Source organism: Pistacia vera, unplaced genomic scaffold (assembly GCF_008641045.1).
Source record: "Pistacia vera cultivar Batoury unplaced genomic scaffold, PisVer_v2 Contig29, whole genome shotgun sequence".
NCBI lineage: Eukaryota > Viridiplantae > Streptophyta > Magnoliopsida > Sapindales > Anacardiaceae > Pistacia > Pistacia vera.
This window is the reverse complement of record NW_022196101.1, coordinates 51,342-76,633: the sequence shown is the minus strand read 5'-3', so window position 1 is coordinate 76,633 and position 25,292 is coordinate 51,342. Positions and strand designations below refer to the sequence as shown.

The 25,292-nt window shown below is 38.1% G+C and overlaps 3 protein-coding genes and 3 long non-coding RNA genes across 6 annotated transcripts; 2 read left to right on the top strand and 4 right to left on the bottom strand.

Annotated features, from left to right (window-relative positions):
• Nucleotides 1–254: 254 nt before the first annotated feature.
• LOC116134628 (chromo domain-containing protein LHP1) lies at nt 255–5,669 on the top strand. Its single transcript, XM_031420308.1, has 6 exons — nt 255–612; nt 699–724; nt 808–894; nt 1,244–1,996; nt 5,158–5,218; nt 5,301–5,669. The coding sequence occupies exons 1-6, from the start codon at nt 316–318 to the stop codon at nt 5,343–5,345; spliced, it is 1,269 nt and encodes a 422-aa protein (XP_031276168.1). The 5' UTR covers nt 255–315; the 3' UTR covers nt 5,346–5,669.
• A 1,334-nt stretch (nt 5,670–7,003) lies between these two features.
• LOC116134636 (putative disease resistance protein RGA3) lies at nt 7,004–10,884 on the bottom strand. Its single transcript, XM_031420314.1, is given in 3 exon segments — nt 7,004–7,304; nt 7,400–8,613; nt 8,615–10,884. Coding segments are annotated over 3 exon segments (3,483 nt in total). The 5' UTR covers nt 10,840–10,884; the 3' UTR covers nt 7,004–7,260.
• An 815-nt stretch (nt 10,885–11,699) lies between these two features.
• Nucleotides 11,700–12,603, top strand: LOC116134610 (protein PHLOEM PROTEIN 2-LIKE A1-like). The gene is made up of 3 exons (XM_031420293.1): nt 11,700–11,794; nt 11,882–11,997; nt 12,070–12,603. The coding sequence occupies exons 1-3, from the start codon at nt 11,735–11,737 to the stop codon at nt 12,434–12,436; spliced, it is 543 nt and encodes a 180-aa protein (XP_031276153.1). The 5' UTR covers nt 11,700–11,734; the 3' UTR covers nt 12,437–12,603.
• Nucleotides 12,604–14,966: 2,363 nt separating this feature from the next.
• Nucleotides 14,967–15,861, bottom strand: LOC116134611. Its single transcript, XR_004128768.1, has 3 exons — nt 15,573–15,861; nt 15,158–15,447; nt 14,967–15,052 (listed from the first exon to the last, which is right to left on the bottom strand). It is a non-coding gene; the product is annotated as an uncharacterized LOC116134611 (long non-coding RNA).
• Nucleotides 15,862–16,461: 600 nt separating this feature from the next.
• LOC116134613 lies at nt 16,462–23,076 on the bottom strand. Its single transcript, XR_004128770.1, has 3 exons — nt 23,014–23,076; nt 22,831–22,914; nt 16,462–16,492 (listed from the first exon to the last, which is right to left on the bottom strand). It is a non-coding gene; the product is annotated as an uncharacterized LOC116134613 (long non-coding RNA).
• A 288-nt stretch (nt 23,077–23,364) lies between these two features.
• LOC116134612 lies at nt 23,365–24,808 on the bottom strand. Its single transcript, XR_004128769.1, has 3 exons — nt 23,931–24,808; nt 23,596–23,756; nt 23,365–23,415 (listed from the first exon to the last, which is right to left on the bottom strand). It is a non-coding gene; the product is annotated as an uncharacterized LOC116134612 (long non-coding RNA).
• Nucleotides 24,809–25,292: the final 484 nt, after the last annotated feature.

Sequence of the window (25,292 nt, the reverse complement as noted above, 5' to 3'; positions counted from 1 at the left end):
TTGGCGGGCCTCACAATCCAACCTCTTTGCCCAAATGAATTCTCAACATTTCATAAATACTTATAATTAATAATGTAATTATTCTAAAATTCCCAATAAAACATGACTTATACATACATAACTTTGCGATTAATGTTTTTATTTAGAAAATAAAATTAAGTAATTGAAAAATCAATTAAATAAAGAAAAAGGACAATGAAGAGACAAAACGGAACGTATCAATACGCTGACTTGAGAGTGAGCAAGTGAAATAAAGCAAATTTAAAGCATTAATTCAGAAATTCAAGTGTCAGAGTTTGATTTTGAACAAGCATAATGAAAGTGAAGGGAGGAGGGAAGAGGAAGGTGGTAGCCGGAGGAGGAGGGAATCTGGGTCTAAACGACGCCGTTGATGTTTTCGTTGTTGAAGAGAATCACATTGATGTAAATGAGGTGAAACAACAAGATGGTGAAGAAATAGAAGAGGAGAACGAGGAGGAAGAGGAGGAAGAAGAAGACGAAGAAGATGAAGATGAAGAAGTGGCACGTGACGAGGAGCCTCAAGAAGACCGCCCCAAGCTCGATGAGGGCTTCTTTGAAATAGAAGCCATTCGTCGTCGAAGAATTCGCAAGGTCTTAAATTCTAATTAATTCAAGCTTTTTTTTTTAATTACTTTCATTTTCTGATCATGAGTTTACTTTATTTCTGTGTTGAATAGGGTCAGCTTCAGTATCTTATCAAATGGTGAGTGTTGTAATTGAGTGTACTGTTAATTTTTGCAATGTCAATTCAAGCTCTTAATGTTTTAGGGATTTGATTTGTTGAAGGCGTGGTTGGCCGGAAACTGCCAATACTTGGGAGCCATTGGAGAATCTGCAGTCATGTTCAGATGTTATCGATGCATTTGAAGAGAGGTGAGGTTCCCTTTCTTTTCTTTTTTGCCCTAGCTCTGGTTTAGTTCACAAATGATTAACAAGTTCCTAAATGATTTCAGTCTTAAACTACTGTTTTCGTTGGGTAAATTCAGTGTCTTTGTCTTCTTTTAAAGTAAATGGCAGAGGATATATATGAAACTTTTAAAATCTACTAATGTTTCTTTCTTGAGTTATTTCGCCAACCAAAGGGGAGGATAAAGTTCATTGTTATATTTCTTTGAGTTTATCAGCAACCTAACATAGATTAGAGGTTCAGTAAGTTAATAGACTTTACTTTACGAGTATGCATGGTTTTTTCACATTTTCCCTTTCTCTTTTTATTTTGAAGCTTGCGGTCGGGAGGCAAATCTTCTAGGAAGCGCAAACGCAAATATGGTGGTCCTCATACTCTTACAAAGAAGAAACAGCCACGCTCTAGTAATGCTGCATATAATGTTGGTGTTGCTGGTCTATCTCTAGCCACTCCTCCTCTCAGTAACACAAACCTTATTGATTTCCCAGTCTCCAATCAATCCATAGGATCAGGTCATGAAGGACAAAAAAATGGAGACCTCAGCATTGTCAAAACACGTAGGCAAACTAGTGAGAATAGATTTGCAAATGGTTCTAAACAAGTTGATATGAGGAAAGAGGAAACCGAGTATGATCCAAAGCTTAGTGAGCTGAAAGGAACAATGTTTAGTAACGAGGCCAATGTGGATAAGCTTGCAGTAAATTTACAAGATGCCAAAGTTTTAGAAGGCAGTGGTCTTACTCATGGGGTCTCCAAGGTTGATCGAGTGGAATCAGTTCCAAATGATCGACGTACAGGAGCTAAGAGAAGGAAGTGTGGTTCTGTGAAGAGGTTTAGACAAGATTTAGCCTCTTCTAAACCGGTAGCTGCACAAGATTCAGCACCAAGCATTGCTGCTGGCTGTGGTGGTACAGGTGAGCAACCTGGGATTGGAAATTCAAGTCACAAGAACAAGATTGATGGTTCCAGAAATGCATCTGCACTTGTTAAAATCATCAGGCCAATGGATTTCTCAGCTTCTGTATCAGATAATGTCCAGGATGTGTTAGTGACCTTTATGGCATTGAGGTTTGTCATTAGATTTCCAACTCTTGGTGTGCTTAATAGACCTTTCTTAGCTTCCGTTTTTTGAGCTAAAGATATTGATCTAAAACTAATCAGAACTCTTGTCTGTATACAAATAACTTATCTTAGTATTGGGGAAAAAACAATATTCTATAAAAAGTTTTGCTGTAAAGGTTACAACTCCTAAAAGAAAAAGGAAATAATAGCATACCAATAAAGAACCATACTGTCTCAATCTCCAAGATGTGTTCCAAAAGATTTAGGGACCTGCAACTAGGTTACATTTCGTCTGAACTCTGCATCTTGAATGATAAGTTCTAAATTGTTCTGTCATTGAGTTTATTTTTCTCATCTATCTTATGCACACTCGTTCAGATGGCTTTGGTATACTCTTGTTGAGTCACTAGTTGACTACAATTATTATCTTGGAGTTTTTGCTTTCTAGTTTGATCAGCTCTATTTTTTCTGATGGTTCAACCTAGTATTTACAAATATCATTAATATTAAAAGTAAACTGTTGGATGCGCTATCTGTTCACATGTCATTTTTCTCTTTTGCCCTCATCTATCTAAGGGTAAACTGTTTGGATAAAATTCATTTCTGGTTGTTAATTAAATGCCATCTAATTTGGTGGTGTTATCTGTAGGATTGTTTCAAGTTCTATTCGCTTAATTTTCTCAATGCAACATTCTCTAATATGAATTGATCCCAAAACATGTGCTATCTGCAGTTATGGTGTTGGCTGCTTGGTTTCAGTCAGTCTGTGTGCTATTGAGCTTCTTTTTCATCTTCTATCTACTAGTAACCTAATGCTGATGGCCTGTTAAACAATTTGGTTTAGTTATTAAGCACTTATTATCTCACGTTTAGATTAGTTTTTTAGCTTTTCTTCAGGTTCCATCTGCTCAGATTTTCCTAAACATTCAAATCCTTGAACATCAATTGATTGAAATACATTTTCTGCAGTAATGTGAATGTTTGGTTCAATCATTGCATCTGTTATTGAGCTTCTTTTTCAGGGATTTATCTGTCTTAACTTGGATTTTGGGATAGTATTTAGGCTGTATGTGCTCAATTTTTTCAAGTAATTCAAAACACAACACACTCAAATATCACTAGACTTGTCCCACAGGTTGCTAATGATGTACATCTTCATATGCTTGTTCAATTTTCTTTCAGAAGTTGTTGCTTCATAGTTGCTCCTCTATTAGAAAATTGAGCAAACATCAAATTGTTTGGAAACGTCGAAGGTTTTTCATTTAAAGAATTGCACTGAACAAAAGCAGTTTCTGTACTCCAATTTATTTATGCCCTTGGTTTGCATTCCTATATTAGTGGCTGATAGAGATATTACCAAGATACATTTGGCGAAAGGGGATGGATGATTCGTTTGAAGAGTGTCTAGTTGATTGGTTATGGGGAATTGGTGTTTGGAGAAGGATAGTTTTGGAGGAGACTTATAGTAGTTAATTATGGGTAACTGAGATGTGGATTGATAAATCATTGTGTTTTGGTAAGTGGAAGGATTTTAGGAGTGGATGGGAAAATTTATAGTCATATTGCACTTAAAAGATAGAAGAAATGTGTGTAATTTGGGGATGAACCAGTGAAGTTTTCTGCTTTGTTTTCTATGCCAGAGGTAAAGTGGCTACTGTTGCTACCTATATGGAGTTGATGTGTTGCATATTTAAGGTATACAGGGTTGGCAAGAATATTTGGAGCTTTTTTTAATTTTCTTTATAACCAGAAGTTGGGTTATGAAGTGAAATTATTATGTTTTTTTGGCTAAGATGAGAACATGTTATGTTTTAATTGATAAGAATTCCAAATCATGGTCTTCTTTTTCTCCTTTTTTTTTTTTTTTTTGGTGGGCTGTTTCTGTCCTGCATTTAACATTCCAAAAAGGGAAACATTTACTAGCTGCTGTTATATGTGGAAAAATAATGAGAGAGAATGGAAAATTCTTATTTTCACATTGTTCAATTGGAGGCTTAGCTGATGCTTTTTTCATTATAAAAATTCTATAAGATAATTTCCAGGATAGCCAAGATGTTAATAAGTTGGAGAAGGTGATTAGGTTCTATTGAATTTTTAATCTATTATCAATTTTCATTGATTTTATTTCCTTTGTTTTTGATTTCTGGAGTTTACAATGTTTGCCTTGCAAATGAATCGTGTAACTTTTGCAAATAAAACTATTACATGAGAGAGAGAAAAAAACTCAAAAAATGATAATTAGAAAAAAGGAAAATGTAAACAAGCATAGCACTAGATTGGCAATCATATATAAGTTCGCTTAACTTTATGACTGCATGTATTGCCTCGCTCTTCAAGAATTTTAATTATTGTATTTCTTTATTCATCTCATTTGGGAGAGTTATAAAATCTTAACTTGTTTTTACATGTTAAGTTCTTTTAAAATGAGAAAGTCTTCAGTAGAATGGCATACAACGTAATTTGTATGTCTTTTCGATAAAATCTCATTATCTATACATATATTTAGATAGTAACTATTCACAGTAGGGGTTAGGTGATGGAAAAATAAAATAAATGCATATATGGTGAGATATTATTTGACAAGTCTTCAAATGACTCCTTTTTTATTTCAATTTTTCATTTAGTTGTGTTAACCAAAAAAAAAAGCCTCTTTGTGACTGCATGCATTAATATCGGAGTTTCCATGTATTTTTCCCTCCTATATTAAAGATATGCGATTATTTAGGGTTTCATATTAGTTTAAATCTTTTGCGGTTAATAGTTACTTAATGTGAACGATGGATTAACTTGTGTCGGTGAAGATTTTTTGTTAGAAATTTGAAAGATATTTGGTCCTTGTTGTAGTTATGTGGACCACCGTACTGTAACTTCACGAGATCTTTCGCATAATAACACCAAATATCATTTTGGCTTCATAAACTTTACAAGCTCTAGTTTTGCCATAGCAAGTGGGCTTGTTAAAAGTCTCATTTTGGAGAATCAGATTTACTGTTTATTTTCCCCATCTAATAAATTCATCAATCATTGTTGTTATGAAACTCAAAAGTTGTGGGCATAATGTTATTGACTATTAAAGACTGGTTTGTTTGTTGCAAGTATTGATGTCATGCTTATCCAGTTTCGTCTTGATGAATGATATAATTCTTACGTGGTTGCCTTGTTAATAGGTCTGATGGTAAAGAAGTGATGGTGGATAACAAGTTTCTCAAGGCTAATGATCCTCTTCTGGTAATTTATCTTATTATTTATTGGGTTTCTTTCGCACTGATCAACTTCTTTTTTATACTTAATTTTTCTCCTTAATTGCCAGTTGATCAACTTCTACGAGCAACATCTCAAGTACAGTCCACAATGATTTGATGGGAGTTTTAGAAGGAGTTTGTGAGTGTAGCAATATTTGCTTCAAGCTAGATTTTGTTGTATACAGATGTTATTAGTTCTCTAGTTGCAAGAGATGCCCTAAGATGAAAAATACCCTTTTGCTCCGGCAAATGACAGAAAGCTGAGTGGTAATATTGTAGTACCATTTCTACCTCTATTTGCCTTTTGTCTAATTAGGTGTCAGATTTATCTACCAACTGCATGAGTATTTAACTTGGAGATGTTTAGAGATTCATTAACTCTAGAAGTATACATAGTGTATGAACGATCATTTGTAATGAAACTTATCTTCATCGGATATCTCTCCTCAAGTAATGACCAAGTATTATCTTCTTTATTGCATTGCTTTGATCATCATTGAAATAGTAATGGGTGTACATTACTTTTATAATTATGACTTCGGCTTCATTATGATTCTGTTTTAGCAAATGTGATTGCTCTCTATTCACTTCACCATTTTCTACAAATTTCTAGACTTGAGCCATGAAGCCCTGATATATTGAATTGCTTTTCTGTTTTTGAGAATTTTATGTGGCTGATTCTGCAGAAGTAACTGTTGGCAGATTTGGACATAATTCATGCTCTTTATCTTGATATCATCTCTCACTAATAATATTAAATATATCATTGTTATTCTCATATATAAAATTGTCAAGATTCTTCTAAGTATTGAAGACAAATAGATGATTTTCAATAGTGATAAATTCTCAACTAAACAAATATTGTTAAGTTTTCATCCTGCATAGATAACTTCAAGACAACCTTGAGTTTATTTGTTATTGATTATCTTAATTAAAGTTGGTTGTGGTTGGCCTTCTTCAAGCCAACCTCTACACCATTAAAACAATTTTTGCTTAAAGAAGATAAATTTAGGTTAGCTAATGAATATATAACCAAAGAAAAGAGTCAGAATGCTTCTAAAAAGTCATCTCCATCTGCAACAAACATATTCTTTATCACTTTCACTCCTTTAAATATCCTCAAGGTCGTGGCTCATCCCCCAGGAAGGTGAGACAAAGAGCAATGAGGAACAGAGGGCCATCACCATTAGTACCCTCTTTAATGGTGGTAGTTTTGGGTTCTGTGATCTTTGGTCCTAGTCTGTTATCGATGATGGAGTTTTTTTCGCCGCTGTTTGAAGTTTGGGACTCAGAAGGCACCCTTGTGATTGTGCTGCTTCTGCTTTTAATGTTACTGCTCATACATTTTCTCTCTACATTTTTTCCTACTCTTCGCTTTCCGTCGCGTCGTGGGTTTCATCAGACCAGCAGTTCTGGTTTTGACACTGATGGGTTTGGGTTAGGGTCACTACTTCTAGTTGTGCTCTTCTTTGTTTTATACTTTGGCCTTAACAGTTAGCTTGTGTTATACATGCTTGCTTTTGTAAAATGTTTGTTGTAAAGAAAGGTTTGTGTATGTTGATAATAGTAATAGAAGGAAGATATGTCTAAAAAAGGAGCTTTGAATGTACTAGTAGAAATTTTTGCCCCAACCAAGTGATGTCTCTAGGCTCTTATGTAGTTGTCTTCTGATGAGAGAATGCCCAGTTTCTGGCTCTGGTTATATAGAAGTTGCTATGAGCTCCATTTTATTAATTTGCAAAGCAACAAACGTTTGATACAAACAAAGACGTTCAATAAATGACCAGCAAACTTCAACACAAACAGAAAACAAGCAAACCAAGTTACAAGGCTAAAACAAGCAAGGTTAGCCATGTGCCATGTCCAAGACTGATTACAGAAAATGCATGCCTGCATTTTGTTGAATTCACTATTTGAAAGTATTAAGACATCTTGAGGGATTCAGTCTTCTTCGGATGGTAAACAAAAACAGAATTAAGACACCATAGCTTCCTTCCCTTTAATTGCGAAACCAGAAACATCATCTTTTCAGGCTGAAGCTGAAGATTCGGCTGCTTCATTCCCTTTTAACCCTGCAAACATTTTAAAGCTTTAGAATATAAACTACTGGATGGATCTTGAAGATGAAGTATCACAATTATGAAAGTTATATCTCTATTATACTAACCTCCACCACGAATGAATACGCGATACCATGCTTTATTTTTTTCTTTTGGCAAAGGTGGAGCTTTGATGAAATCAATCTCCAGGTCAGGAATGTGACTGATTTTTTCCCATTCTGGACCTTGTTCATCCTCGTTGCCACATTGTTTCGTCAGTAAAGGACAATTTTGAATGAGCAAATGTTGAAGAGAGTTGGGAAGTCCGTCTTCAGGAAATGACTGGAGGAGAGGGCAGTCCTCAATGTAAAGGTCCTTCAGTGAATGGAAACTCTTCAGCGTCCCAAATGTGCCAAGTGACAGCAAACTAGAGCATGAGCCGATCAATAAACACTCAAGTGCTGGTGGTAGCTCTTCATCTTGAAATTTTACAAGCTTTGAACACCCTTGTGTAGACAGCAGCTTCAGAGAGGTCAAGCTCCGCATTGATCCTTCTCCGGACAAAGCCACAAGATCTTTGCAATCTCTGATGTACAAAGCTTTGAGCCCGGGAAGATCAGGCCATCTTGGAAATGAAGTTATGTTTGAGATGGTGGAAATGACCAGAGAATACAGAGAACTGGTACTTGGTATGGCCTTCACTAATGTTTCATCATGACATGAACTCAAAGCTAAATGCTGAAGACGTCGGCTCATCTCTGGGATAACTAGGGTGCTGAATAACGGACACCCACTTATCTCCAGTTTCTGAGGAGCAAAGTTTGTCGGCAGGTCCTGGAGCTTGGGGCAACCGATGACTTTCATTTCGAGAAGACTAATAAAGGAAAGTCGTTGTTGCACTACTTGTTGCCTTCGATCATTTATGGAAATGAGTTGCAGCATAGCCTCGTTCCAATTTTCCAGGACAGGATTGTCAACAAGTATTAGAAACATCAGAAATGCTGTCACTGGAAGAGCCTTTAACGAGGAACACTTCTTGATTTTCATAACCCGAAGGTTTGGAATGAATTTGGGCAATTCCCTTAGCTTGGGACAGTTACTAATCTTCAGTCTACAGAGAGAATTGTAATCCCCATTTTCCCATTTCTCCAACTCCAGCATGCCTTTAATATAGAGTTCGTTAAGGTGGGGTAGCTCACCGAGGGAGGAGAGGATTCTGCAGTTACTGCAACCCTTTAAGGAGATACCCACTAAGTTTCGGAGCTGCCCATTTGTCATCCAATGTGGAAAGCTATTACCCAAGTAATTGAAAATTTGGAGCTCCTTCAAAGCGGAATGAGGTTTCTAGTAGCCTCTCCTCGTCTGATAAATCATGTGGATTGGCATCTCTGTTGCTCCATTCCAACACTAACTTATGAACACTCTCCTTCTCGTTCAGCTTTGCCTCCTCTGCATTCTCTGCATTTTCGAGCTTCGAAATGTGCAACGTCCCGGTAAGATATGCCTTTTCCTTCAATTCTTCAATCCTGTTTCCACTCTTGCAGCCAATCGGAAATGCATGCAAATTTTGCAGCCTGGTTAACTTCCCTATTCTTGGAGGCAATGTGGAAGACTTGAACCAGAACATATCATCTAGCTCAAGGTTTTGTAGGTTAACCAGGTTTCCAAGGTCCTTGGGCAATTGGGTTAACCAAAGACACCCCAAAAGTTTCAGTGTTTTCAAATTATAGAGGTTACATATCGAGTCGGGAAGTACCTTGATTTCAGTTCGGGAGAGGTCAAGGTAACGCAGCAACTTCAACTCTTCAATTGAGCTCGGCAATACCTGGATTGTGCTAGAACTCAAATGTAACAGCCGAAGATATTTGAGTTTGTGGAAAATAGTTTCAAGGGCCTGCCCAAAGTTCTTCAAGAACTCACTTGGCAATAGAAGTGTGCGCAGCTTCTGAGAATTATCAACAATACTCAAAGCAGGCTGCTCAACATCTTTGCAAAGAAGTGACACATGACGATATTCTTTTGATTGCTGAGAGCTACTGCAGGATTTGTAATCCTTAACTTGGCAACAGTGGCGCATTGAAACTGATTGTGCCAAGTCATGAATAAGATCGTGCATCCGGTATCTCACCTTGTTATCAATACTGGAACGTTGAAAAAAAGTCCTCACCAATAATTCATTGAAGTATTCGATTCCAGTCATGGCTTCTGTTTCTTGTGCTCTAGTTTGAACGTATGCTTCTGCAGTCCATTGTTTCACCAACTCCTCCTTCTCGAAATAATAGGCTTTTGGGAAAATGGAACAATATGCAAAACAATCTTTAAGATGAGAAGGAAGATGATCATAACTGAACTTGAGTGCAGGCATGAGCTTGTTATTTCCGAAACTCCCCTCTTCTATCTCCCATATGTTACTGCTCAAGATTTTCTTCCATTTGTTTACGTCATCATCGCCGCGCAAAAGACCAGCCATTGCTCTTATTGCCAGAGGTAATCCCTTGCATTTACCCACAATATCCCTCCCAATTTCTTCTAGCTTTGGCAGATCTGGGCATGACAAATTGCTATGATTTAATGCAATTTTTTTGAACAATGACCAACATTCATCTTCAGGTAAATATTCCAGAAGATAAGGTGATTGTGTGCCAATCTTCTTTGAAACGTTTTCGTGTCGACTAGTAACCAAAACTCTACTTCCCTTATCTCCTTGTTTCAAGAGATTCTGAAGCGGTACCCATTCCTCGTAATCTTCAGTCCACACATCATCTAGAATAAGTAAGAAACGCTTCCCGACCAAAAAGTCGAGAAGACGGGACTCGAGCAGGTCTACTGATAAATTTGAACCATATTTCATCTTTGAATGAAATTCTATCATCTCTTTAAGAATCCTCGTGAGGTCAAACTCCATCGTGACGCATACCCACATTCTAGATTCAAAATGGTTTTTTACTCTCTCGTCATTGAATAGGAGTTGAGAAAGAGTTGTCTTGCCCAGGCCTGCCATCCCAATGATGGGAATAACACATATATTACCTTCAACATTTGATTCATCCGATAGCAAAAGATTTATTATCTTTTCTTTGTCAGCATCTCTTCCGAAAACATCGGCAGTGTCCACAGATTGTCCTGTCCGAGGGCGGTTTTGAGGCCTCCCATTAGCAACATTGATATTGAGATGAAATTTTTGCTTTTCTTCAGCTATGATATCAAGTCTTGCTGAAAGATCCTGAATCTTATGAGCAACTTTAGATTTATAGGAAATTTTTTTGGCACTGAGCTGTTGCTTTCTCTTAGAAAGAGCAGCTTCAGTCGCGAAAGTGTCGAGTATGTCCTCAGCATCATAGACTGCATCTTTGAGCTTTCCGAGCCAGTCTTTTAGCTCATGGTGATCCACTTGCCTCTTCTCTGCATCTTCCAGCACGGCTTTGATGGCTCTCAAATTGCTTGATAACTTTTCAACATGTTTCTTGACACCACGTACAAGGTCGAACTCTTCTTTGATCAAGGAGCTAGTAATTTCGATAACTTTATCCATAATGGCAGTAATAACAATTGAACCTGGATCCGACATGGCTAAGAATTAATGTTGTTTAGAGAGATTTCAAAAAAGAAAAAAGAAAACTGAGTTTAAGTTAGTTTGATTATCATTTCAGATTTTAGACCCATATTTATAAGGAGATTCGTTGTACAAAAGTATCACCGGTAATTGATTAGAAACTGACTTAGTTAATGTCAAGTTATTATTTGTAATCAACAGAAGTTTCCTCGTACATCAGTGACAAATGTGAAATAGTATTTTATTAGAAGGTTCTCTTGCTGAGTCAAGTATGGAATAGTGGCCGTTTGGTTTTCTAAATAGAGATTCTTCCATCTAGAACATCCTTTGGATTGATTGGGAATTAAGTTTCCTTACCAATTCAACTTGGTTGTACTCAAAACGACGTGGCGCCTACTTGTGTAAATTGACTGGAAATTTCTCTTGTACAAGAGGGAAAATTAATTGCATCTTGAATAGACATAAAAATTGAGTCATCAAACTTGGTCCACACGGTCTTAGAATATATAGTATCCGCATCTTTCTGTGCATCTTCCAGCACGGTTGACTGGGAATTAAGTTTCCTTACCAATTCAGCGCGGTTGTACTCAAAAGGAGTTGGCGCCTACTTGTGTAAATTGACTGGAATTTTCTCTTGCTAAGTCAAGAATGGAATAGTGGCCGTTTGGTTTCCTTACCACTTCAACGCGGCTTGTGTAAATTGACTGGAAATTTCTCTTGTACAAGCGGGAAAATTAATTGCATTTTGAGTAGACATAAAAATTGAGTCATCAAACTTGGTCCACGCGGTTTTAATATATAGTATCCGCATCTTTCTGTGCACTTTCCGAAGAAACTTGTCCTATTCAATATATAACTGAGAAGAATATGTGAATGTTGGTTTTGTATAAAACTCTGGTTTCAAACAATCATGAAGTTGAAGAAAAAGGCAACAAACAACACTGAGGAATTCCTTGAACACAAGAGAAAGGTTGCTCTCCATCTGGGATCAAATTCATGCATCTTCTTTTAATTTTTTCTGCTTTGTTTAATATTGTGTGGCTTTACCATTGTGCAGAAGACATGGGTGGATAAGAAGACAAGCTGCAAATGCTTTATGATATATCCAAGGTCACTCTATATCACTTGGGGTAGTCTTGAATATTGGACTTGGAATTACTTCAAAGATACAAGGTGAACTCATATTTTCATTTTTCAATTAATTGTTTGCTTCATCATTTGAATATAATTTTGTCCTAAATGCAGTGATGAAAACATAGAAGTGGCGAAACTAAGCCATGTTTGTTGGCTTGATGTAAGAGGGAAATTCAAAGTATCAGATCTTTCACCAGGGGCGGTTTATGAAATTGTTTATGTGGTGAAGTTAACAAAAGAGGCGTCTGGGTGGGAACTTCCTATCCACCTTAAACCATCACTCCCTGATGGCACAGTGAAGCAACGTCAAATTAGCCTTTTTGAGAAGCCAAGAGGAGAATGGATGGAGCTCAATCTTGGTAAATTCTTAACAGAAAACGGAGAACAGAATGAAGTTTGCTTTGATCTTTTTGAGCATGGAGGGCATTGGAAAAGAGGACTTGTGATTAAAGGTGCCATTCTTAGGCCAAAAACTTAAAACCTCTTTCAAATTGGGTAATTACTAGTTTGATTGGTGTCATAATGCCCCATTCCAATTTACTTATGACTTACTGGTTGATTTCTTATGTGTGCATGGCCAGGATTATTTCATTTTGGGATGTATCTTTTAATTGTATCCCTCCTATTCCTGATTCAAATATCTTCAAAGCGATTGATAATCAATGTAGTTATCATTCATATATTATTTAGTTTGAAGTCACATACTGCTCGAGGAATGAGAAAACCAGAAAACAAGTTCCACAAGCGTAGGACATAAAAATGGTAGCTATTTGGTGGCTTGGCGTCAACGCCACAACCATCATCTCCTACAATGTGAAGTAGATAAGGCACATGATTATAAAGTAGAAGAACATGAAGAATTTTCTCCCCTGCCACTCGGATCCAATCATAGAGTAGAGGATAAGAGTGTACATGATAGTTTGAATTAACACACACAGTATCTCTATGAGTACCTGGAAAATGAGGGAAAGTAAATTAGTCAAGTAGTATTCAATGGCTTCACATGCATTTTACCTTTTGACGACGTAATATATAATATTAGCTTTTCAGGTTTGGGCTTCTAAAGGAATTTTCCTTGATTATTTGATTCAGTTTCTAATTTGAAAGAAATAAGCTCCTGTTCAATGTTCCATTAGAAGGGGAAAATACAAAAACAAATGTAACTTCAAGAGATGAGATTGTTTACTTGAGCGAATGCATAAGGTAGAGCAGAACACATCCTAGCTAACTGTCCTCTCAATATCAACAACGAACTGCACACCAGTAGCAGCATGCACAGCTCCTAAAAAGTCAATCAGATCTTGCTGATTGGTTCTGTACAATAAATAAATCAAGGTCCAAATAAACACCAAATTATTATATTTTCATCCAGATGAGGAGTAAAACAAAGGCTTCCTTTGTTTCAATTCTCATAATACTACTTTTAGTATTCCCAAAAAAGTTAAACAGTAAAATACCCAAAAACTTTGATTTTTGGGAATACTACTCTCAATATTATTCAACTTTTTTTAAACCCCTTAAATTTGATAATTTAATTAAATACCCCTAAATATTTTTTTAAAAATTACAAAAACACCCCAGTAATTCATATTTACCAGATTCCGGCCACCACTGCCGGAAAATGGCCGGAATCTGTTAGGATAGCGCACTACCGGCTGAATCTGGTCGGTAGTGCGCCAATCTAGCCTTTTCCGGTCAGATCCATGGTGGATCTGACCGGAAAAGGCCAGATCTTTGGCCGTAACAGTTTATAACGACGGCCAACAAATGGTCGTCGTTGACCATCAACGATGACCGTTTGTTGGTCGTCGTTGACGAGCAAATACGGCCAGATCTGACCAGCAAAGGCAATATCGATGCACGACCGGTAAGATCCAGTCGGTCATTCGTCAATACGGTGAATCCGACCACCCTCCGACGGTGGTGGCCGGCTGTCCGTATTTTAGGTTGGGGGTGTTTTTGTTAACTTTTAAGATTTTATTATAGGGGGTGTTTTGTAAATAAACAAATATAAGGGGTATTTTATTAATTTATAAATCTTACATCGTAATACCCGTCCAATTCAACTTTTTTTTTTAACTTTTTTCAAAAAAAAATTTCCCAAAAACTCTCAATTGTGAACCAAACGAAGCCAAAGAAGAACTATGAAAAAGAGAGGATGCTTTCATCCGTTATTTCTTTCAACAAGCAATATACTTGAATCTAACTGATTATTATACAAAGAAATGTTATTGTTGGCTAAATGAATTGTATGATAACATCTAAAATTCTAAAACATTATTTATAGATTTTTTTTTGGCTGGCCCTTTATGGTAACCAATAAATTAAACATAAGGGAAAAGTTAACTTAACGTTTTTTGACCTTCGTCCCAGAAGACAAGACCAAAAAGAAGGCCAATACATAAAGTTAGGATAAACCGAATGATGATATTATATTCAGGGTGTCTCCAGTAAGACCAAAATTGTTTCCAGAAGCAAGCTTTGCTCTGAGTAAAAAAGGGTCGTGAGTATTTGGTTGGTAAGAAGAGATCATTAGAGCTCGGAGCTAGAGTACTAAGCTCTTTGATAAGTTCTTGATTCCTCCTGAAAGTGTGCCAAGAAAGAAATTATTTAGAACAATACTTAAAATTCTAAGCCATATTGAAAAAGTTAAATAGTGGTAAAACTATGTATTGATACACTCAGATTTACTGATATAAAGAGGAGTTGGCATAGATTTCAGCAAAATCCACATCCATTTGAGCCTCGACCGAAGGAGCAGTGACCTCAAGCATCCATGTAGCTGGATTGCATCCATCCTTAATTTTAGGAACCCCTGGGGCAGCCTGAAATAGGTTATAAATATTAGGTCTCAGTGCAATTTCAAATCCACGAATTCATTAAGGATTTTCCTAAAATAAAATGAATAAAACATGTGAGGGACATGAAATTAAAATGATCAGAGTCTATTCTTTGTTTATTTGCTGTTAACATAATCAATCATACAGACAACGAAACATGAATTATTCACCTCAAACTATTCTCTGAGTTTGTGAGAATGGCGACCAAGAGGTCCTGTATAAATGACTTGTCCACCTCGTTTCATCAATAGTAGCTGTAATAACCACAATATCGTGTTGCATGTTAAAAACATGTAAACAAAGAAGAAAGCATAAAACAAAGAAAACACCAAGGGAAGTCTATAAAAGTTGAGCATTACATCGTCAAAGGCTTCAAATATGTTGATGCTAGGTTGGTGTATACTGCATACACAGGTCTTCCCGTATCCGCTGTATTTCTCACCATACGCATGACAATGGTAGCTGCTCTAGCATCAAGACCAGATGTTGGCTCATCCATGAAGATGATAGAGGGGTTAGCAGCCAGCTCTAAAGCTACCGTCAACCTCTTTCTTTGTTCTGTTGAAAGACCATCTATTCCTGGAAGCCCAACTAAAGCATTCCTCAATGGTTTGAGCTCAACCAACTCCATAACTTCTTTGACAAACATCTGCATGATACATTGAGCTGAATTAAATTATAATGGCAACTTTAGCTAATAGTTCAAAGTATGAAGATAGGGAGAAAGTTCCATCAGAGTTAGGAACCTATTATTATACAAGAATTTCAACATACCGTTCGTGATTTTGTATCTATTTCCGAAGGAACATGAAGCCAAGCTGAGTATAGGAGTGATTCATAAACAGTAACCACTCACACGTGCAAATGTTTCTTGGTTCTTTGGGTAGCCAGAAATGCTAATACTTCCTTCAATATACCCTCCGGTCTTCCTTCCTGCCAAGACATCCATCAGAGTTGTCTTCCCCGCACCACTAACACCTACTAGTGCCGTCAATATCCCTGGTCTGAAAGCACCACTAACATCCCGTAGCAGTTGAAGACGATCTTATTCAATCCCTTGGGTCTTCATTCCCCGGTAAGCAATGATAATTAATTCATTTCAGCATATGCTTGTGAGAATCAAAACATTTTCAACAAGATCATTCATTTAAATGCGTCTAACAATTTAAAAAAAAATGTTTAGTTACATGATGGACTTAAAAGAAGCCATTCTAATTTTTCTAGAGGTGGTAAACCGAAAATGAAAACGTTGTACAAATGACAATACATACTGTTCTCGAATGATCTCCTAAATTCCATGACTCTATGCTATAGCACAGAAGAGATCTAAAGGTCAAGCAACCTAGTTATTAGTGTTTATTTCATTGCTCATGCTGGTTTTTGGCACAGATCATCATTGACTAGCAATGGTAAGTGTTAATTCTGTTGTGAAATGATAAGATTTCCAGGCTTTCAACGATATGGAAATTTGGTTATGGTTTCGGAAATGTCAATAATCAGGGAAGCTTCTAGGACAAAAAAAGTCTATTTAAACACTAAAGATAAATATATGCTTCGAGGTGAATGACTTACAACAGGCATATCCGCGTAGTAGTTCACATGGTTGAATACAAGTGAGTGGGGTTGGAAAGGCAAAACCATTCCTCTTTTAGAGTCAGCAAGGTCTGATGAACTTCTCATTGCCAAGTTAATACCTGCAATTGTTTGTCAAAGTCAACGTATTTAGACAGATATAATATCAATGGACTTTACACAGTGCATGAATAAGAGATTTTTCTTCGGCGCATGACATAACAATCTAGAAGATAAGTACTGTTCCATACATGCTTTGGAACGTAACTATTTATATGTTCATCATATCAGTATATTTTTCTATTGAAATCTTAAAGAGGTGGATGAGGGCTTGTGGAAAAACGCTGGAATACGATTCTGATAGAACCTGACCTGCAAATCCACTGACAATACCAACAAGCTATTCCACAACACACAACCAACACTCACAATCAATAAAGAAAATAACCTGTTGTATTAATAGCCACACAGATCATTACAACCAGTGAAGATACATCCAGAAGCCATGTCCTATCAGTACTCAATAAGTAAATAACCTGAGAAAATAAGGCAAGTACACTAAGAAAATGATAAACGAAAAACTTTCGAGCGTCAGTCACCTCCACAAATACTGACTTCGAGGGTCAGCTGCCTCCCTTCCAATTTACTTTTTAATTCTGGATATCCTGTTTCTCTCCCCTCTCTGTTTTTATTCTCTCCTGACACCTTTTGTGATCCTAACCGAATTCCTCCTACATCCACTCTTATCAAGCCATCTGTCCTTCCTAACAAACTCTAACCTTCTACACAACAAATGTCAGCAATTATTCCCGCAATTATTCCTCTACTCCTTACCCCTGCCCTTCCTATGGTATACCAGCCCCATTGGGTGTTCATCATTACCCTCCCCAAGGAGAATCACCTTGTCCTGAAGGTGGAAAGAAGGAAATTGGTGATGAATGGTGTCAAAATCCTCCCACGTGTTTTCTTAAGAAGGTAATCCTTTCCATTGAATCAGCACCTCCCACTATCCATTCAGAAGTTTCCTTTTCTTAAGGACTGCTTCAGGTTCAAGTTGTAAAGTTAAATCCTCGTTGAGGGCTGCCGGTAGAGGTTGGCTATTGGGAATTGGGAACGTTGCTTTCTTCAGTTGCGAAACATGGAAACGTCATGAATACAAGCTGAAGAAGGTAGGGTCAGTCTGTATGCCACGGCCCCAATTCTGTCCGTGATTACAAAGGGACCGTAAAACCGTAGGCTCAATTTCTCATTATAGCGATGAGCTAAAGATCGTAATCGGTATGGTTGTAACTTCAAATATACAGAGTCCCCTATCTCAAATGTAACCTCTCGGCGATGGCGATCAACATACACTTTCATGCGGTTTTGAGCCTTGAGAAGATTTGCCTTTAACTCCTCAATAATATGGCTTCGTTGCTGAAGTTTCTGGTCAACTTCTTCAACTGGAGAAGCATGGTCCGCATAGCGTAACACTGTTGGAGGTTCACGGCCATAGAGAGCTTTAAATGGACACATTCCCGTGGAGCTATGATAAGTGGTGTTGAACCAAAATTCTGCCCATGGAACCCATTTTGGCCACTTTTGTGGGTGGCTATTGACAAAGCACCTGAGGTATGTCTCTAAGCAATGGTTTACAACTTCTGTTTGACCATCCGTCTGTGGATGGTAGGCTGAACTCATGTGCAAATGGGTCCCGGACTGTTTGAATAATTCAGCCCAAAAGTTGCTCATGAAAATCCGATCTCGATCTGAAACAATGGTTCAGGGAAACCCATGCAACCTGACCACTTCTTTGATAAACAGATCCGCTACCACTTTGGCTGTGTACGGGTGTTTAAGAGTGACAAAATGGCTGTATTTTGTCAAACGATCGACCACCACCAGAATAGTATCAACCCCATTCGATTTGGGCAGCCCCATAATGAAATCCATAGAGACATCATCCCACACATGGTTAGGAATCGGTAATGGTTGAAGCAAACCGGCTGGACTTAATGCATCGTATTTATTTTGTTGACAGACGCGGCAAATAGCTACAAATTCCTTGATATCTTTCTTCATTCCCTCCCAAAACACCACATTCGAGATTCGCTTGTATGTTCGAAAAAATCCAGAATGGCCCCCAATAGGTGAAGTATGAAATTCCTGTAATATTTGATGGATGTGAGGCCCTGATTTAGGTAACACTAACTTGTTATGGTACAGCAGATGGCGTCCCACCAATCTGAAAGGAGAATGGCTGTTCGGGTCAATCAGGAGTTGTTGTATAATCCTACGTAATCTGGCTTCTTGCTGGATTGCATCTTCTAAACTGTCTAGTCCCGAAAAACAGCCCACAGAAAGAACATGATGCTCGACCATATCAGGCATCCTGGAAAGAGCGTCTGCTGCTTTATTTTGCGGTCCAGGCTTATATTGCATACTGAAATCTAGTCCCAACAGTTTGATAACCCACTTTTGTTGACTTTCACTTAATAATTTCTGGTCGGTTAAGAAATGGAGACTCCGCTGATCTGTCCGAATAAAAAAATGTCTTCCCAAGAGGTAATGGCGCCACTTTTGCACAGCCAACACTACAGCCATTAATTCCCGCTCATAGACTGATTTCAGTTTAGAATTGAGAGACAACCCTTTGTTGAGAAATGCGATAGGCCGCCCCTCTTGCATCAACACAACCCCTAACCCTCTGCCCAAAGTATCGGTCTCTATAATAAAATCCTGAGTGAAATTTGGCATCCGCAGGACAGGGACACTGGTCATGATTCTTTTTAACTCTTCGAAAGCCCGTTGAGCTGCTGTATTCCATACAAAAGAGTCCTTCTTTAATAGGGCAGTGAGTGGAAGAGCTATTTTACCATAATCGCGCACAAAGCGACGGTAGTATCCTGTCAGCCCAAGAAATCCTCTGAGTGCCCTGATGTCCTTTGGTTCTGGCCATTTAGTGATGCTGTCTATCTTTGAAGGATCCACGGCCACACCCTTAGCTGACACTACATGTCCCAAATATTCTAACTGGAGCTGCCCGAATTGGCATTTCTTCTGATTTTCCACCAACTGATTCTCCAATAATACCTGCAAAATAATGCTTAAATGCTTCGCATGTTCGTCCATCTCCTACTGTAAATCAGTATATCGTCGAAGAATACCAATAAAAATTTTCTTAAATACGGCCTGAATACATCATTCATGACTGCTTGAAAAATTGCCGGTGCATTGGTAAGGCCGAAAGGCATTATGAGAAATTCATAATGCCCTTCATGTGTTCGAAAAGCAGTCTTGTGTGTGTCTTCTGGTTTCACTCTGATTTGATTATATCCGGATTTCAAATCGAGTTTAGAAAATACTGTTGCCCCTTCTAACTCATCAAACAATTCGTCGATAGCGGGAATCGAAAATTTATCTGGAATTGTCACCTTGTTAACTGCCCGATAGTCTATACAAAATCGCCACCCTCCATCCTTCTTTTTCACCAATAAAACAGGGTTGGAGAATGGATTGACGTTCGGTTTTATAATTCCCGAAGCCAACATTTCCTTGACAATACGCTCTATTTCATTTTTCTGATAATAAGGGTACCGGTATGGCCTGAGGTTTGGTGGTTGTGTTCCCGGAACTAACTAAATGGCATGGTCTTTTGACCTGGCAGGTGGTAACCCCGGAAGTGGCTCGAAGACTCGGCTAAAGTTTCTCAAGACCTCCAGTAGTCTGTCATCGATACTCCCAATTTTTTCACACTGAGTCTGTATCTGCCAAAACTCTATCAAACAGCCCTGTCTTTCACTCTGCAATGCCTTAATCATCGCCTTGAGGGATACCATGGTTTTGCTAAGAGACGGATCCCCATGCAGACCAACTGTCTGGTTTCCCAACGTGAACCTCATAGTTTGTTTTCTCCAATCCGTAATGGTCTCGCCTAAAGTCTTAAGCCATGCAATACCCAGAACTACGTCAGCACTGCTCATATCAAATGGGAAAAAATTTTGAACAATCGTCATCCCTTGTAACTCCATACACACATCCCGACATTCTCCTTCACACCTCACACTATACCCATCACTTACTCTGACCCCGAAAGACTGAGTCCCTACCACTGGTATTCCTAATCGTTCAACCACCTTTGAACTAATAAAATTGTGGGAAGCCCCACTATCAATCAACACAATCACTTCCTTACCTTGGATTCTTCCCTTGAGCTTCATTGTCTTCGGACCTTGAATTCCTACCACTGAACTAAGAGAAAGCTCCACATTTTCCTGCTGTTGCTTTGTTCTTGTTTCGACAGTATCTCCACCCCCAATAGGATCTGAATCATGTTCCTCGTCGTCAATCAAAATGATCTGAAATTGTTTCTCCCCACATTTGTGCCCAATCGAATATTTTCCATTGCACCTAAAGCAAATCCTTTTCTCTCTTTTCCTCTGGATCTCCGCATCTGTCATTCGACGGAAGGGAAATTCTCGCCGTTGGAAGTTCTGACGTTCGAACGGTCGGAAAGATGTCGTCGGTGGGTCGCGAGTGGAAAAGTTGGTCGAAAAGCCTTGCATGGACGATTCTGGTGATCGACGATTGAAATGGGACGTGAAATTAGTGTTTAGGGATTCGGCTGAATTGGGAAATTTTTGATTAGTTGGGTTATGTTCAAATCGGGTCACACTCCTGGATCCTTGGTTGTTGGACCCATAAGATAGCCAAGGCCCAACTGTGCGTGAAGCCTTGTTCGATCCCACTTGGGCTTCTTCTAAAGCCCGATTTCTGTCTTCTATTTATTGGGCTAACTCCATTATTTGGGTTAAGGAATTTGGTTGGGCCAATCTGACTTCAGCCCTAATCTCCACCTTCAGCCCATTCACAAAGGCAACCTGCAGTATTTCTTCCTTCTCCCCCACCAACAGAGCTGTTACTACTTCAAACTGACGACGGAACTCCATGACTGAACCAGTTTGTTTTACCGCCATTAAGGATTCATATGGGTTGAGTTCTTGTGATCCACCAAATCGTTGAAGTAGTGCCAACTTAAACATGGCCCACGAGCTTGCCAGAGTTCTGTATTCAGTCCATTGGAACCAATTTATAGCTTCACCTTCCATACAAATGGCTGCTGCCGTTAATTTTCCTTCCTCCGATATCCCATTGAGATTGAAGTAACGCTCTACTCTAAAGATCCACCCATAAGGATCTTCACCGGAAAATATAGGCATTTCCAATTTTCGTCCCCCCATTTCACTGCGGCTTTGGCCACTGTTCCCAGACCCACTGGCTCCGTTTGGGTTTTCTTCTTGGTGAGACTGTACATTCTCCGCTGAGCGCATCTCTGCTCTACCAGCTTCTTCCTCATCTTTTCGTCGCACCCAAGACTGTAACTCAACTAAACATTCTCTGCTGGTACCCATTTCCACTCCCAACTTTGAAATCTCTCTCTCAACATTATCCATTCTTGCATCCATCCTTGTCAAGACCATTACCCAGACGACAATGCTCTGATATCAATTGATAGAACCTGACCTGCAAATCCACTGACAATACCAACAAGATATTCCACAACACACAACCAACACTCACAATCAATAAAGAAAATACCTTGTTGTATTAATAGCCATACAAATCATTACAACTAGTGAAGATACATCCAGAAGCCATGTCCTATCAGTACTCAATAAGTAAATAAACTGAGAAAATAAGGCAAGTACACTAAGAAAATGATAAACGAAAAACTGGCTTTGAGGGTCAGCCACCTCCACAAATACTGACTTCGAAGGTCAGTTGCCTCCCTTCCAATTTACTTTTTAATTCTGGATATCCTGTTTCTCTCCCCTCTCTGTTTTTATTCTCTCCTGACACCTTTTGTGCTCCTAACCGAATTCCTCCTATATCCACTCTTATCAAGCCATCTGTCCTTCCTAACAAACTCTAACCTTCTACACAACAAATGTCAGCAATTATTCCCGCAATTATTCCTCTACTTCTTACCCCTGCCCTTCCTATGGTATACCAGCCCCCTTGGGTGTTCACCAGATTCTTGATTGGTATTGGTAAATAACATAATTCTCCAAGATACATACTTTTGCTAAAATTATTAGCCCTACTTAATGCAGTTTTCACTTCATGTTCATGCATTTGATATACCAGCTTTAATTCTTGTACAAATAAAACTTGACTTTGGTAAACTGAAGGAGAAAAAGTTGGAAGGAATCAGTTGAGAGGCAGACAGATGAGAATGTAAGACAAGTTCCTCCATCATCTAATAGAAAACAATTTGAGTGTAGAAAACTCCTAAAATCTCCTAGCAAGGCTAGAATCCCTATGGGAAAAAAGAAAAAGACAGCTAAAAAGTTTTATACCTACAGTGTTGCTACATACATATAATATCTAATTGAAAAATAGAATAATTGCTGGCCATTCTATGATCCGCATTTTAACAGGATTAACAAGGCTCGCAAGGAAAAATAGGAAAAACATAAACCTTCTACTCCATGTTCCTCAGAGGCTTGCTTATTCTTCTTGTCTCCATTATCCTCTATGACAGTTGCTTTTGACTCACCAAAAGCTGAAAACAATTTCCAATACGAGAAGAGATGTTAATTAAACATTGAAACTTGAACTCTGTACAAGATATCCAGAGATGAAATTAGATACAATAACTTACAACTCAAATAAGTCAATGCGCCAACGAATAAAATGTTGAAGAGAAGAGAAAATCCAAAAAGTGGTACAATGCAAATCCAAAACCAATACTCATTGGTGAAGAAGCCTCTAGCCTTAAGAAGTGCTTCCCCAACTGTAGGCGCATCAATGCTGGTGTCGTCGTTGGGCTGCATGAGATTGTAACTTGTAAGATCTTTTTGATGAATTAAGGACAGGAAAACTAGATACACCATAGTTTAGCTAAGTGAAAATTGCAATGCGAATCAAAAAGAAGATGATCAAAGCATAATAGAACTTACTGTGTCTCATGTTTTATCAAGAAACTCATTCACAGCTAGTGCATTCGGTCCATACATCATAGGAGACATATAGTAGCCCCACATTATCCATGGCTCAAGGTCATCTTCAGGAAAAAAAGCAAAAGATTTTTAAAATGAATCATTGTTCAAGGAAAAAGTATGTCTAGCAATGAACCTAATTATTTAGTAATATTTACCATCCAATACTAGGCATAATAAATTGGATTATAAACAGGTTTTGCTTAAAAAATAAATTAAAATGGCAAAAAGGGTTAAATTCTCACTTTTGGAAATAATAAATCCTCCAAGCAGAAAAACCATTAGCAAGGTGAAGGTACCCAGCAACTTTGATACAACTTCTGTTCTTCCAAGAGCAGCAATGAATCGAAAGAGGGACAGAGCCATCTGGTGTACACCAAGTAATGCCAAGGATTGTCGGAAAAACCTACAGAAGAAAAAATAAAAGGATTATTAGCAAAAGAACTCTAGTAGCTGATCTAGTTCTAATTACAGGTATGACAAAACCCATTACATAGAAACAATAATTTCAAAATATAACATCAATAGTTTTCAGCAGGTGATTATTATGGACTGAATGGAACTAGATGAATTGCTTTACCTGCTAGGAGGGAGCAAAACCAATTGTGAAGTATGTCAGAACGATCCATATAGCTGACTCCATAAACGATAAAGGGATCCTAAGAACCCATATAGGTAAGGCAAAAGCCCATGCAGGATAGAATAAGTGATCCCTTTGTTTATAGGAGACAGGAAGCTTCATAATAGTCATTGCAAGTTCCGCCATCCCATTAAACATCACATTAACTATACTGAAGAACAATGCTCCAAAATACTTATTTCCACCAAAGAAAGTGTCAGGTTTCATTTCTGATCTAAAGAACACGGACATGGCTATTAATGACATAATCGGTATCTGGGTAGTCTTGAATATATAAACAAAAGAATTACGCTTCATTGGCAGCCACTCCCTTGCAAAACATGCCTTGAACAATTCCCGATTTAGAATGCGCCATACTTTTCAATCACCAATGCAGCAGTGTGGGCTCTGGATGTGTCAAAAGGAACCCTAAGATCTAACTCAATCTGTCGGCTAATGTGGAAAGAATTGAAACCGAAACAAATCTGTATAGTTGGTTCTTCCTAAACCAATACTGTTCCTAGTCCCTTCTTGGAAGTTACTTCTTGCAGAAAGTCAGCAACTCCTTTTCTATCTGGGCATTTGAAACCCATGTATTCAAAGAATTGAAGGATATTCTCTCGTGGACCTTGATAGACAATTTGACCTTCTGAAAGTAGGACAACTTGGATGTATGCTTTGTTTTACCTTGGGCTCATCTTTTACTTCTACGTTGCCAGACTGGCAATGTAATTTGGAGTAGACTCTTCACTACATTTTTTATTAGGATGTTGAGCGCCCAAAGCACAGTAAAGAGTGCTCTCTATAGTCACTCTTACATCATCACATGTGTTAGATATTAAGTTCAGTCCTTGGCAGATTCTAATTTATTCTCTACTTGAGCAGGTTCCAGTTCCTTCTCGATTGGAGCAGGCTCCAATTCATCCTTTACTTGAGGTTCCAATTCATTATCTACTAGTGCACAGACAACTGTTCTACTCGGTGCATATACCAAGAAGGAACGAGGCCGGTCATCATACCACCCTTCCTGCACAAGCACGATTGAAGTAAAATCACATCATTAATAAAAAAAGTAGAAGAACAGATGATTTAAAAATATCCTCCGCAAGTGAAATTTCTTACTGAGCTGAAGTACTCAGCATTATGGTCAAGCCAGTTAAAGCCTCCAAAAAACTGATCATCTGAATCCAAGACAACCTGGAAAGAAGAAAACAAATATAAGTTAAATCACAAAATTAGATAGAATAATGACAATAAATTTAACTATTCTAAGAATATATACAATATGAAGTTTTAGTTTAAAGATAAATTCTGTTTGACATA